At 46.8% G+C, this 15,364-nt stretch overlaps 1 protein-coding gene across 1 annotated transcript in view; it reads right to left on the bottom strand.

The window, feature by feature from the left end:
• Window positions 1-15,158, bottom strand: part of TFCP2L1 (transcription factor CP2 like 1) — a 58,650-nt gene extending 43,492 nt beyond the window's left edge. Inside the window, exons 1-2 of the mRNA XM_045867506.2 lie at window positions 15,056-15,158; window positions 11,484-11,635 (exon numbers count right to left, since the gene is read on the bottom strand). Coding sequence (XP_045723462.1) covers window positions 11,484-11,635; window positions 15,056-15,117 — 214 coding nt within the window. The 5' untranslated portion in view covers window positions 15,118-15,158. The remainder of the gene's footprint in view (window positions 1-11,483; window positions 11,636-15,055) is intronic.
• Window positions 15,159-15,364: the final 206 nt, after the last annotated feature.

Raw genomic sequence — 15,364 nt, 5'->3', positions numbered from 1 at the left:
GAGAAATCCAAGGTGGATCAGCTCCCATGAGAAAACGGCTCAGCAAGCGTGCTGGTGGTTGTGCAGACAGATGGAAAACTCAGTCATGGAAGAAGATAAATGGCTGAATTCAAGTCAGAAAGGTAGCTTTTTCCAAGTAGCTCCTTGATGCCTGACCTTCCACGGGCCGCCCAGGGCGGCGCCCAAGGTCATGTAATTAAATGAACCTTGTTTCTGATGCTTTGTCATTTGGGGCCTTGCTGACCCCAGAAGCTGCCCCTCCTAGGGCTAGACAGTTCGGGGATTATCAAAGCCTAGACTTTGTGTCTGCCTTTCATATGCAAACCAACCAGTCCAGACACCACGCCCCAACCACCTCCTCCTCCAAGGGTTTAAGCCCACCACCCACCACTATTTCTCTGCCTGAACCACTCCAGGGCCAGGTACCAGAGGAGGGACAGCCCTTAGGCCCCAGAGCCACTCCTAAGCCTGTTCGCGAGGCCTCGCCCATTCCTTCCCCTGGACACCACAATAAAACCTCTTGCCCAGGTTTTCCCCTCAATTTCTCTGCCTCCTGACCAACTCTGGTGCTTCCCCACGGAGTCCTGCATGGAAGGTGCGCCCCCTCCTCTTGAGAACAGTGACAAACACGCTATCTTTCAATGACAATTGTCTCCTTTATCTGTTGGCCTCACAATGCATGAAAAACAAGAAAACCTGCATTTTGAATAGATGTGGACATCCCCCTGCATCATCAGGCCCCCTTGGGAGCTGGAGGGGTTAGCTGTGAGGGAGGGACAAAGGGTGCTGGACAGACTGGATTCAGAGGCACCATCCTCTGAACCTCTAAAAGCACAGCGGGGGATCTGAGGTGTCTTCTCCAAATTCGTTCTGATTGGGGCCTGTTTCATTTATCGTGTTACTGAACTGATGCTGCATTGTTCTCATTTCTGATACAGTGCTTCCAGAATATAGATGGTATTAACATAATTCTTTTTTTAGATTTTATTCATTTATTTCAGAGAGAGTGCAGGAGGGGAGTGCGCAGAGGGAGAGAGCGAAACAAACTCCCCACTGAGCAAGGAGCAGGACTCAATCCGAGGGACCTTGAGATCATGACCTAAGCCAAAGGCAGATGCTTAACCGACTGAGCCACCCAGGAGCCTCTAACATAATTCTTATGAATATATCATTCCCAGGTCATTGGACGCTCTCGAAGTAGACCATGTAAGTGTTATATGTTAATTAATTGGTCCACTCAAGTTTGACAAAACCAGGAGACCTTTGAAACATTAAAATTCATTTCTCTATGCTGTGAGCTAAGAATAATCTGTATTATTCTTACATAATTACAAAAATATTCTTACATAATAATGAATAATCATTATTCATTTCAATAAATGTTCGTTGGTTTGAAAATCAAAGAAACAAACAAAAAAACCCAATCAGCAACCACACCCCCAGCTCACTTACTAGTATTTTTATTAGTTTATTAATTCACAGATGAATCATGAGGAACTGACACTTGGGAAAGTGTTTGTTCCTTATTTTGTTGTTTTTTTTTTTAACCTGTGTTATTATGCTGTTTATAAAATTCTTTGCTGATTAAACATTTCTAAATTTTATGTACCCAAAATAAAGTATCCTTGCATGGCGAAAAACAAGCAACAAGTATTTCACTTAAATTCTCAACAACACCTGAAGTGGGTGTTAGGTCTTCCACAGAAAACACGGGCTGACAACAAGTTCAGTGAGCTGGGAAAGGAGAGAGCCAGAACCGGAACCCGGGTGCATACAAATTGAAAATTCCCGGGGCGCCTGGGTGGCTCAGTTGTTAAGCGTCTGCCTTTGGCTCAGGTCATGATCCCAGGGTCCTGGGATTGAGCCCCGCATCGGGCTCCCTGCTCGGCGGGAAGCCTGCTTCTCCGTCTCCCACTTCTCTGCTTGTGTTCCCTCTCTAGCTGTCTCTCTCTCTGTCAAATAAATAAAATCTTTAAAAAAAAAAAAAAGAAAGAAAATTCCCCACTTTTTATCCGCCACCGAGTTTCTAAGAAAGGATCATTAATAGGGTCATCCAAACTGGTGTTACCAAGAAGGGGAAAGACGTTCTTAAATTTAACAACACATGCTTCATGGATAAACTCAAGAATCTGCCTCGTGCTCTTCCTGCTTGCCTAGTGTTCTACAAATGAAGGTTCCATATTCAATCAGTTAAGGTGGGACAATATGATGTAATAGAGGTGGATTCCTCCTTCATTCCTTACATACCAACATGAAGGCCAAAGTGCCAAAGACTTGGAAAAAAATTTTTTTTAAAAAACAGGTGAATAAATTAAAATCCTAAAGTAAAGAAGCTCTTTTCCATATGGGACATGAAGAAATACACAAAAAGAATCAAGGCAAAATCCAATAACCTGATCCCATAAAAAATTATAAAAACCTACATTGTGTAAAAGAACAAGCAAACAAATGAAAAATGAATGAAATAAATGAAAACATGGAAAAATATTTTTTAAGATTTATTTAAAGATTTGAGAGCGATTGTGTGTATATGCAGGGGGAGGGGCAAAGGGAGAGGGAGAGAGAGAATCTCAAGTACAATCCCTGCTGAGTGTGGAGCCCTTCACAGGGCTGGGTCCCTGCACTCCAAGAGCATGACCTGAGCCAAAATCAAGAGTCAGCCACTCGACCTACTGAGACACCCAGGCGCCCCTGGAAAAATACTTCTAACACATCATTCCAAATATGAAAAGAGCCTATATGAATAAACAAGGATAAAAAATCCCACCTGGAAAATAGGTATATCACATGAAAAGCAAACAGAATAGTAATAACCAAATAGCATAAAAATTATATATATTCAGGGGCAGCCTGGCTGGCTCAGTTGGTGGAGCATGCGACTCTTGATCTCGGGGTTGTCCATTCAAGCCCCATGTCAGGTACAGAGGCTACTTAAAAATAAAATCTTTAAAAAATATATACATATATATTCAATATCACCATGGAAATGAAAATTACAACAGGAATACCTTATACTTTCCCCACTACTTTACAGTTTTTAAGGTTAAAAGGTTTTGGCAAAGGTATGGAAGAATAGACATTCTTCGTTCATTCAAAGAAGTCATGTATGCCGGGCATTGAGCTAGAATAGCAGTGAACAAGGTCTTTGCCTTCAAGGACTTCGTATTTCAGGTGTGGTAGAGAGGAGGACTGCATGATATGGCAGGAGGAAATAAACAATTCTTCAATACTTATTGTCCGTAAAAGTATAAGTAAGTACACCTTCACTGCAGGGCAAAACAGCAGTATCTAACAAAATGTTGTACTGGCAATTGTATTTCTAGATATTTATCCTGCAGATATTCTCACTCTTGCTTAAGCATAAGATATGTGTACATGCAAGCTCAACGGAGTGCCGGGTGTCATTCTGAGAAAAAAAAAAAAAATGGAAACAAGCCTGCTGTTCCTCAACAGAACAAATTACAGGACACCCATACAATGGACCATAATGGAACTAGTGAAGATTAACTTCTGGTTTTCATTTTTGTAATGTACCCACATAGAAAGACTATGTTTTGGGGGTGGGGGGAGCAAGTTGCTGAAAATGTATAATATGATCCCATTTCTCTTAAAAAGAAAGGGGCACGGAGCACCTGGGTGGCTCAGTCGCTTAAGCGTCTGACTCGATTTCAGCTCAGGTCATGATCCCGGTGTTGTGAGACTGAGGCCAAAGCAGGGCTCTGTGCTAAGCGTGGAGCCTGCTTAAGATTCTCCCTCTCCCTCTGCCCCTTCCCTGCCCCACTCGTACGTGTGGACATGTGCACTCTCCACATTTCTACATGTGTGTCTACATTATAGACACACATTTCTACTGTGCGTCTATATAATTAGACATATGTGGGTTAATGTAGGGCTGAGAAAAATCTGGGAAGTGGAAAACTTTCCAGAGTACAAATTTCTGTGCCGTTTGCATTCTGTTTTATAGTAAGTATGTGCCACTTTTTTACTCAGGAAAAAAAACAAGAAGGGAAAAAAAGCATTAAAAAAAAAAAAAGTATGGGGTGCCTGGGTGGCTCAGTTGGTTAAGCAACTGCCTTCGGCTCAGGTCATGATCCTGGAGTCCCGGGATCAAGTCCCACATCTGGCTCCCTGCTCGGCGGGGAGTCTGCTTATCCCTCTCACCCTCCCCCCCATGCTCTCTCTCTCTCAAATAAATAAATAAAATCTTAAAAAAAAAAAAAAAGTAATGTATTTAAGGATCACTTGGCTTACTCAGTTTATATTCCCAAACTTCAAGCTAAAAATTAATCTGGAAAGAAAACGTCAGCTATGGAGAAAGTGTAACAAGTAATCCTTTGCCTCATTCCTTAAATTCAAAGTCACTGATATAACTGGGGAGAGGGGGCAACGTAACTGTGCTTACCACTTGCCAGACACTTGTTACTTAATTCTCAAGGCCACACACAAATGAAACCATCCCAATTCCACAGGTGAGGAGTCTGAGGCTTCTCAAGATTAAGTGCCTTCCCTAGAGTAGAAGCTGGTGAAAAGGCAGCGGCTATCTGTCCTGGTCTGGGAGCAGGAAGACAGGGCTGCCCTGCCCTGAGCTCTTATCTCCCTGGCCAATTCCCTCAGGTCACCGTGGGTGGAGAGCAGGGGGGGCGGGGGGAGCAACTGATTATGGTTTTCTGTTCGAGGAGGCATTTTCTACCCCCTCCATTCCTTCACAGTTATCTCCCCCACTCACCCTCAGAGCTGCATCAGGAGTAGCAGGTGACAGTCACCGCTCCCAGAAATGCCGGGGGGGGGGGGTCTCCCCTTTCAGAACGCCCATTATCACATCACACCGCTCAACCATTCCCCAGGCTTGCCTAACTGCATGTCACAGGAGAGAAAAGCAGATTTCACGTGGCTCAGCCTATCTGTAAAATGGGAATAATACCTTTTGAGAGAAGTATTCAAAAGAGAATATCAGAAAGTATAAGTTCTACAGTGCCAAACAAAGGATCACACTAAAGGCTGAGGTCCTTGTGCAAAGCTTCACTTGGCTGAGGATCCAAGCAAAGTAATCCTCCATAAAACAGCTCACATCATTTAGGGAGGGGTCCAATGCCTTTTGAAATCACAAAGTTTAAGATAGGATTTTAACAACCTGTGTAGGAAATGTCTCCTCCAGGTTATGTCCATTATCTGGCTGTACAGTGAATGAAGAATGGAAAAGTTCAGCAGGCCTTCTTGGCTTTAATCTGTTCCAAAGTTACCACCCTGCAGTTCCAAAAGGTGCAATTCTTAGTTCTAGAACCAACCCTGTGTTAATCTTTGAATTAGGGAAAGGTTAAAAATAGTAAATTTCGAAGTCCCAATTTGATAACCTTGTTAACTTCCAAAACAGAATTAGGGTAGGGGGGGAAAAAAATCTATCTATCTATCTATCTATCTATCTATCTATCTATCTATCTATCTATCTATCTATCTATAGATAGATAGCATTAAGGTAAACAAGTGTCTACTTTATTATTAATAATGGCCAGTATGTGAGTGCTTCCTATATGCCAGGCACTGAGAGGGTAAGTGACTTGCCCAGGTGGCTGCCCGACAGCTCAGCCTCAGCAAGGCAGCTGGGGAACTTGGCCAGCTGGTCTACCGCTCGAACCGTATCATTCACACTCTTTGTGTTCCCCGAGCCTTAGCCATCCTAAACCACTCAGGGTTCTGGGACAGACAGTGTGCTTAAATACAGCCCCATCCCACCCCTGCACACACACACACACACTTCATGCTTGCCTTTGCTTATGGCTTTTCTTTCTTCTCGCCCTTCCGAAGGACAGGAAGTTTCATTCCATGAATGAATGAAAGTAAGATTCCTGTAAGAATGCATTACTATATTTAAGATCCAAGAGTTCTACAGAAGGGCCATTCTTGCAAAGCTGTTCCTTATCTCCAAGCCAGAATTCCCACAGATATTGCCTGGGGTTCTCTTTCCACTCTTCTCCCTGACTCCTCCCCCACGGCACACTTCTACCCCTTCCTTCTTGCTCCAACCTTCAGGAAAGATCTGGCCAATGACAGAAAGGTTGATCTGGGACGTTGCAGACCTCCATGCAACAGCTGGCCACCCACTCCTTAGGACTCCATGCCAGAAGAAGAGGACGTAATTTGTTTTACGAATTGTTTTCACCATATATAAAATCAGCCACTGGGCTTGGTGATAAGACACCACAGGTAACACACTGGCTTGACAATGCACTGAGAAGTGAACAGCTGACGGTTTCAAGGTCTTACAGACGGAACGTCCCCTCACGTTTTCAGAGAACTTTAAAAACACCATTACAGGGCACCTGGGTGGCTCAGTCGGTTAAGCGGCTGCCTTCGGCTCAGGTCATGATCCTGGAGTCCCTGGATCGAGTCCCGCATCGGGCTCCCTGCTCGGCGGGGAGTCTGCTCCTCCCTCTCATGCTCTCTGTCTCTCATTCTCTCTGTCTCAAATAAATAAATAAAATCTTTAAAAAAAAAGAAAAAGAAAAGAAAAAAGATCCCTTAAAAAAAAAAAAAAAACACACACACACCATTACAAGGAAGAGGATATGGCATGGCCTCATAGAAATAGGGTAACAGACCTCACAGCGCCAATGCAATAAACATCAAATACTATTAACAGCTAACTCTTCAATTAACCAAAAAAGGTTTTGACTGATGTGTCAAAACTATTGTTTTTAACTGAATCAATGACTGTTCGTCATATGACATGGAAGCAGAGGCTACTTTAAATAAGATATGCTGAAGAAGATAATTCAGTTCAGCATTATTAATAACAGCAACAAAAAGGGAGGAGAGAAAAAATAAAATGGAAATAAAATAAGTCATGCCTATTGTTTAATTTTCCGAATATCTATACAGCACTTACTTCAGTGTCAACACACCAAGCTTAGTACAATGTTTAAAAAAAGACAGATGTGGCTCTGCCCTCATAGAGTTTCCATTCTATTATGGGAGACAGACACTAAAATAATTACATTGTGGGCGCCTGGGTGGCTCAGTCGTTAAGCATCTGCCTTCGGCTCGGGTCATGATCCCAGGGTCCTGGGATCGAGCCCCACATCGGGCTCTCTGCTCAGCAGGAAGCCTGCTTCTCCCTCTCCCACTCCCCCTGCTTGTGTTCCCTCTCTCGCTGTCTCTCTCTGTCAAATAAATAGAATCTTTAAACATGAAATAAAATAAAATAATTACATTGTGTATTTTCTTCCAGCAGTTATGCCACTATGCTCTCCTAAATAACAAAAAGAATAGCGAAATAATATGCAGACATTTTAAATGACCGTAAAGAGGTTTTAATAATGACAGAAAATCAGTTGGTTAAGCGGCAGCTGCCTTCAGATCAAGTCATGATCCCATGACCCCAGGCTCCTGGGATGGAGCCCCGAGGCTGGTTCCCTGCTCAGCCGGGAGTCTGTTTCTCCCTCTTACTCTGCCCCCTCCCTTTCCCCCCCCTCCTCATGCCCTCTCTCTCTCCCTCTCTCTCAAATAAATAAAATCTTTAAAAAAATAAATAAATAATGACAGAAAATGTTATTACAAGAATAGTATTTAATAAAATCATAAAACAGGGGCGCCTGGGTGGCTCAGTCGTTAAGCGTCTGCCTTCGGCTCAGGTCACGATCCCAGGGTCCTGGGATCGAGCCCCGCATCGGGCTCCCTGCTCCGCGGGAGGCCTGCTTCTCCCTCTCCCACTCCCTCTGCTTGTGTCCCCTCTCTCACTGTGTCTCTCTCTGTCAAATAAATAAATCTTTAAAAAAAAAAAATCATGAAACAATTTCATGAAGTATATGATCTCATCGATGTAAAGAAAAAGGTATACGAAGGAGGTTCAGTGATTATAAAATCCATCTATAAGAATATATGACTGAGATTACTAAGAAAAATGATGAAAGGAACTCCTACACTTGAATAGGGAAACAATTTCCAAGCCACAATGAATAGTTCAATGTGAAATAGGGCAAAAAACAATGAATCTCAGGGCTAGCTACGGGACAAATACCTCTACAAGGGTCTGTTTCTGGACTAATAGTCTAGAATACAGCTTTTTTAATGTTCCAAAGTGGTATCTGAAGCCAGTGAGAAAAGGATAAACTAGGCAATAGCTAGTAGGTTGACTATTTAGAAAAATAAACAAAGTTAGACCTTTATATCACATCATAAATTCCAAATGCAACGTGACAGTACAAATCTCACTGGTAAAGCTGAAATAATATATATATAATGTAATAATAATTCAAAACATCACTAAATACCTAATTATTAAGTTTCATAAAAACATTCCAAATGCATTTCAATGTTAAAATTTAGAAACCATGAAATGAAATTTAGGAAACTACTATGTGATTTGGGGGTGGGGAGGCATTCTTAGAATAGAAGAAAAACTATTCTAAAAGACTGTAGGATTTTACAATAGACATTTCAAATAAATTTTTACACAGAAAAAAATAAACATGACATAGATCCCACAGCATGAATATAGTTATCACAAAAGAAATATAGTTAAATGGCCAGCAACCAACAAGGAAAAATATTTGCAACGTATAACAACTAAAAGCTCGCTACTTTTCATATATGGTGTGCTCTCACAATCAACAAGATGAAAGATATAAACATCCCAATAGAAAAATGTGCAAAGAACATGAACATAATTGGTGGAGAAATTTAAAAGACTGAGAAACCTGTTTTATAATATTCGACCACATTGGTTGATACATGCTAGTTTACGATAACCACAGTGATAGAAACGCTGCTTTAAGTTCTATGTTTCACTACTCAGATGAAAAGACACAATGTCCAGGGCGCCTGGGTGGCTCAGTTGGTTAGGCGACTGCCTTCGGCTCAGGTCATGATCCTGGAGTCCCAGGATCGAGTCCCACATTGGGCTCCCTGCTCGGCGGGGAGCCTGCTTCTGCCTCTGACCGTCCCCCCTCTCATGTGCTCTCTCTCTCTCATTCTCTCTGTCTCAAATAAATAAATTTTAAAAATCTTTAAAAAAAAAAAAAAAGACACAATATCCAATACTGGAAAAGGCTAGCATATGAGATGGGGCATTCTGCTGAGAAGGCAATTTGGTAAAAATGAGTCAAAAGCCTTATTCAAATCCTTCAGTCCAGTAATCCTACTTCAAAGGTAATTTATTATTTTTTAAAAAACATCTTACACAAAGACAACAACTCAGGGCTAAGTGTCCCTCCCATGAAACTGATGAAAGCCACGGACCTATAACACGTAATACTATGCACCCATTACAAAAATTTAAGTTCTCAAAGCATTTTGAGTGAAATGAGAAAAGCTCATAAATCTAATAAATGAAAAGAAGACATACATCTGGAGCAGGATGAGTTCTAAAAGACGCATACACAAAATATGTGTGGAAATCAGGCTAGCAGTGGTCCTCAGGTGAAATTAGAAGAGATTTCAATTGGGCGCCTGGGTGGCTCAGTTGGTTGGGCGACTGCCTTCGGCTCAGGTCATGATCCTGGAGTCCCGGGATCGAGTCCCGCATCGGGCTCCCTGCTCGGCGAGGAGTCTACTTCTCCCTCTGACCCTCCTCCCTCTCATGCTCTCTGTCTCTCATTCTCTCTCTCGCAAATAAATAAAATCTTAAAAAAAAAAAAAAAAAAGATTTCTCAATTTTTTTTTTTCCTTCTCATCTTCTTCCTTATACGTGTCTAAATCATCCAAATTTTCTATAATGAGCATGTTACTTTAATAATCAGGAAAATGCAACTTAAAAAAAACATCTAAAGTAAATACACCAAACTGACACAGGATGGTAACACCATAAGGCAACTCTTCTCCCCTCTGTTTCAACTTTTCTATACTGAGCCAAGGAGAAACTCTTAAAAAGGCCTAGCATGCGGACTGTCAAACATGGTCCAAAGTTGGCTGATTACAGGGGGGACGGGTGGAGGGAAGGGGGTGGGTGGGAAGGCCTTGCAGAGGAGGCGGGGGCAGGAGTTGGGTGGCCGGTGCACCCTCAGGGTCCCCGGTGCACCCTCAGGGTCCCCCTCAGTGTCCCAGGCCAGCCATGGAGCCCCAGACCACACACTCACTCCTCAGCACCGCAGGACGGGGCCAGGAACAAGACCAGCCTCAGAGCTCAGTGCTCTGTGAACATCAGCCAATGTCTTCAGGCTACCTTTAGGCAAAAAAGCAGAGGCCCAGAGAGGAAAGCAAAGCTCTGCAAGCTGGGAGCATGTGACCCTCTCTGAACGAGAAAGAAACGGCCCACTCCACAGACAAGCACAGAGGCACAGAGGTACCCCTCCACAGGGCCTGAGTCAGGCGCCCTGCCGCTAACCGAGCTTGGGCTTGGCAACCGGCAGAGGCCACAGAGCTACCCGCAGGGAGCATCGTGCCCTTCCACTGGGCCACGTCAACCACAGCAGGGGGCTGCTTCCATCCCCAGGCCGACGCAGAGCCACCTGCTAACTCGGAGGTGGCAAGCCAGCAGACAAGCCTGATGATCGGGCTGGATTCCCACCCCCCGGGGGCTCTCCAAATTAAGGCCTCCAAGTTCTCCAGAACCGATGAAGCCCCGGGGAAGACCAACTGCTTCCACACGGCAGCTCCCCTGCAACTCAGTGCCACCCCCAGAGCGCACGGCGTTCCCCTGCCCCTCTGCTCTGCCCGTCTAAAAACCCGGGGGGCAATTAAGCCACTTGATGCCAGAGTGTCTACAAGGTGACCCAGGAAGGAAGTGCAATAAACACATACACACGATCACACAGAAACCACAAAAAGCGCCATCTGTTAGGACACTGATCCACGTGTCCTGATAAAGGGAAGCAGCAACTGAACAGCCATTATCATACCAGGCACTTTAAACGAGTGCATTCTTTCAAATGTCGCAAAATTACACTTCTCAGTTTACACAGGCCAACACGGAGGCACAGAGAAAAGGAAAGGCGCGGGTGTGAGGAAGTGCTAGAGTGCCGATTCAAAGGGCAAAGCCCGTGCCACCTGCCTGAGGACACGGCGGGCGGTCCTGTCGCCACCGCCGCACGCGTGGAAACCAGCCCCCGGTGCTCCGTGAGGATGGGGCCGGCCTTCCCACCACTGCAGCTCCACAAGGGACCGCAGACCTCGTATACCGAAGGTGCTCAATCTATGTCCAGGAGAGGACACCCGTCACGGTCACAGTAAACAGCAGCCCTAACGACGGCCGCTGATCACTGAGCCCCCGCCCCGTCGGGGCCCGAGCAAGAACTGTTGCCTCCCTTCCCCACGGCTGTCTGAGCAGCTCTAGAGCTGATGCGCCCACTTTCCAGACGAAGACGCGGAGGCTCAGGGAGGTCTCAACGCTGGGAAACGGCATCTCCCTGACACGACAGCCTCGTTCCCAGCCAGCCCCACTGTGACCAGGTAAGGAAGCCCAAACGCGTCACCCGGGTCCGCTCCCCACTCCTGCTGGGAGGTCTTCCCAGCCCCCCGGGCCCGCCCCCGCCCCGCGTGGCGGCCGCTACCTTGGTTGAGATAGGTCAGAGTCTCTTCGTGCAGCTTCACGGCGGGCGACGTGGCCGCGCACAGCACGTACTGCAGGGGCGGCAGGCGGGCCTCGTTCTCGGGGGACAGCTGGGGCTCCTCTTGCTTGAAGATGGGCAGAGCGAGCACGTCACTGCAACACACAGGAGGGGGCAGTCAGGCGCCCAGTGGCAAGGACTGAGCGCAGTTGCAGAAGCGGGTCCTGACCAGGGAGGGGCATCAAGGGCAACACAGCCAAACCCGGGGCAGTGTGCTGGGGCGCGGGCATCCCAGACCCACACGTCACGGGTCCTCCAAGAGGCTCGTTTCAAACCCAGCCAACCAATCCTTGAGGAGTCTGTTTTTCACTCAGTGGCCCTCCAGAGAGTTACTGAATCAAATCATGGAGGCGAAAATACCAAGTTATCTAGTATCTACAAATTACAGAAACCTCCGTGACAAGGGGACCGGCAGCAATGGAGCGAACTTTAAATGCCGCATGGTTTCCATCCACAAGAGATGCCTCATTATGTAGTCTTGCTCTTAGCCTAAGAATCCGAACAAAAAAATTCATTTTTTTTTTAAGTTAACTATTCTACTCCTTGGTGGCTTCTCAGACCAATTCAACCCTGTCCTCAGGGATCTGTAAACTATGCAAATGGAACTGCATGTCACTCATCCGGGCTGTGACAGCCCACCACCCCCAATCTTCAAATAAAAATGGACAGCTGGCCCATAATCCTGATTTTAAGGGTCAACACTAATATCTCCTAAAGGCAAAACGAGAAGGAAAGACCTCGGTTTTAATTCCGTTTTCTTATTCGAATGCAAAATATCAAGATGCTCAGAGACACTTTTCCTCCACCTCTGAACAAAACTCCCCGCCATATCCAAAAAAACAAAAAAACAAACAAAAAAAAACAGCCTCACATCAGCCTAGGACTTGTCTCTAGATGTACTTTTTAAATGCCCTCGCAAGGGAAAAAGAAATTCTTGAGAATATGAATGACCTGTGAGCAGGAGAGGCTTTAAGACCTCTAAATTACAAGCTGCCTAGAAACAGGTGCCCCAAAAGTGCTGTGTCCTTATCTTGATAACCCTCCTCCCTCTGAGAGTCCCGAGTTATGAATCAGATTCACCGACCCCACTTCACTATATAAACAGCAGTCACTGGTACAATCTGTTCCTCGTACAACACAATAAACCAGTAGTCTCTAAAACACAAACCCGGCACACACCCCAGCAATCCCAAACAATTCTCAGAAGTTAAAGTCTGGCCTGGAGCACACCTGGAAGCTCTCCTGTGTGGGGGTCGCCCCTGCCACCATCCCCAGCCCAAAGACACGAGCAGTGCTGTCTTGGCTACCCCCACACCGCCCCTTCCTTTTGTCACCCTGGTGCATACTCCCAGCCCAAGTGGTTATCTAGGAACACAGGAGAAGCAAGCAGGCCTGCTCACCTGGGGATTGCATAATTTCATGTTTGCCCAGACCGTGTTAAGTTAATAATCCATGGGCTCCTGCCTTTAAATTAAAAAAAAAAAAAAAAGAAAGAAAAGAAAAGTAGGGGTGGTAAGAATCATCACTCAACAGTAATTTGTTTCAAGCTTGGCATCCTTATTTGCCAAGGAATAAAAGTCACGAGAACATCAAACAGAAAAAGGGAAGAAAGGAGTAAAGGCCACTACCTTCATAAGGTCAGACAACTTGCAGAGGTTCTGCAGAGTAAGGAGATGACCGAAAATAAAATATATAAACCAAGGAAAAGGACGAGACTCTCACTCTAGAGTTGGGGGAACCAGTGGCATATTCACTGACCCTCATTTTGGCCTTCACTTAGGTCAGCCTCTAAAAGGGTGAAAATCCCAGTTTCCAAGACATGAAATTTAAAAAAAAAATTTTTTTAAACAGCATGGACCAAATGCTTCCTTATCCACGGTCCCTAAATGACCCCAGAAACCAATATGGCTGTCTGGGACCTTTCACCCCAATTCCCACCCCACCTCCCAACCCCTAAACAATACCAAAATCCTAAAAAGGTATCTAAGGAATTCCATAGACCAATTTCCATTCCAGAAGCAGAAGCACCTCCCATACAAGGGGAGAACTATTTCCTAATGGGATGACATTTTAAATATCCAGGAAGTTTTACATACACTCACATTCCACTCAAGGTCACCTTCACACTCATTTTTTTAAGATATGGCAACATATTTAATGGCCACAAAGTAAAATTTAGGCAAAACCACAACCATAACCCATCACACAGTACAATAAAAGCAGACTCCATTGTAGCATTTCATGCAGGTGAATGGACACAATTTTCTGCAGACACTAACATCTGCCCTGTGGACTTCTGACATCCCCCAGAGCAGCTTCCCTCTGGTGACATTTCCATGGTCTGTAAGGAAGGCCATCATTCCTTAATTAAGATGTGAGACTTTGGCCGCCTCCCACTACTCAGGCCCATGAATAAAAAACAGAGGACACATCAGTTAAACCCAATCACTTCTTTGCTTCTGGAACGGGGATGTCTTCAGAGAGGACTAGTGGACACATACTTTTCAGAAGCCAGGATTTCCAAATAACGTGTACTGCTAAATCTGAGTGGGAACTTCTTGGGAGGGAAGAAAAAAAAAGGGCACTCAGAATGGCTCTCACTTCGGGGCTGTCGGCACCAGCGATTTCTTCCACCTCACAATTCACTTTCTCTGAGCCCATACCAAATGCCCTTTGGGTTAAATTAGGCACATTTCATAAACTGTGACTAGGATGGAAATAAAGACAGGCTAAAGCTGGTTCAGGCGAGTTCAGTAAATGAAATGACTGCCCATTAGTGCCCAGCCAGCTGCAGAACAGGGAAAAACAATCCTCCAGGAACTGAAGCTAACGGGGCTCCTTGACTTCCTTAAAGGGGATAGGAGAGAACTTTGAAAAACAAGCCGGACTTACTTTTCCCTTTGAAGAGCACTAGTCAAGTCCCTGCAGAAGAAGAAAGATTTCCATCAAGGGCAATAAACGTGCAGACCGCAGGCCAATACACGCAAGACCACCTGGAGGGAGGGGGCAACCTGTCCCTGAGCCCCCGCCCGCGGGGCCGCGAGAATGAAGCGCAGGGTCGGCCCTCGCCACTCACTCGCCCCTCCCGGCCCGCCCAAGGACACCGGAGAGGGCGCGAGGCTCGGAGAGGGACCCGGGCAGAGAGGGGCAAAGAGCAGGGGGCGAGACTTCCCCACGACGGGCACCGTACTGAAGGCAGGAAGTTTCCTCTGCTCCGACGCGAGCCGGGAGAGGAGGGACGGGAGAGGCGGACCGACCGGGAGGCGCGGCCAGCAGGTGTGTGCTCCGCGCCCGCCAGGGTCGTCAAGGGAGGACGGGTCCCGCCGGAGTCCGTCCCCAGGCGGGACTCTGGGCGATGTCCCTCCCAGTCCCCAAAGGGCGGACAGCCGGGGGGGGGTTGGGGGAGGCCAGGGCGCAGCGAGGGCGCTCGGGACCCGGGACCCTGCGGCTCCCGACCCGCCCCGGGACGCCCGACGGCGCGGCGCCCCGTCCAGCCGGGGCGGCGCGGCCCTTACCGCAGGTAGCTGCCGGAGTTGTGCTGGTTGTAGTGCTCGGGCTGCGTGTGCCAGAACAGCATGGCTGCAGCTCCGCGGCCGCCGCGCCCCAGGCGTGGCAGCGAAGCAGCGGCGGGCCGCGCCGAACTCGCCCAGTCCCCTGGAAGCCGCACTCCCAACCCGCAGGGCCGGCGGGCCCGGCGCATTTATGGACGGCCCGGGGGCGGGGCCACGGCCGGACCCGCCCCCCCTCGGGCCGCGCGGCGGGGCGGGGGCCTCCGGAGGCCGCGCACCTGGCCGACCCGCTCGGGCGCGCCCTTCCCGGGAGCG

Source organism: Mirounga angustirostris, unplaced genomic scaffold (assembly GCF_029215605.1).
Source record: "Mirounga angustirostris isolate CCGP_5_RB_7025 unplaced genomic scaffold, mMirAng1.0.hap1 SCAF_3, whole genome shotgun sequence".
Classification (NCBI taxonomy): domain Eukaryota; kingdom Metazoa; phylum Chordata; class Mammalia; order Carnivora; family Phocidae; genus Mirounga; species Mirounga angustirostris.
This window is presented reverse-complemented; position numbering and strand designations above follow the sequence as displayed.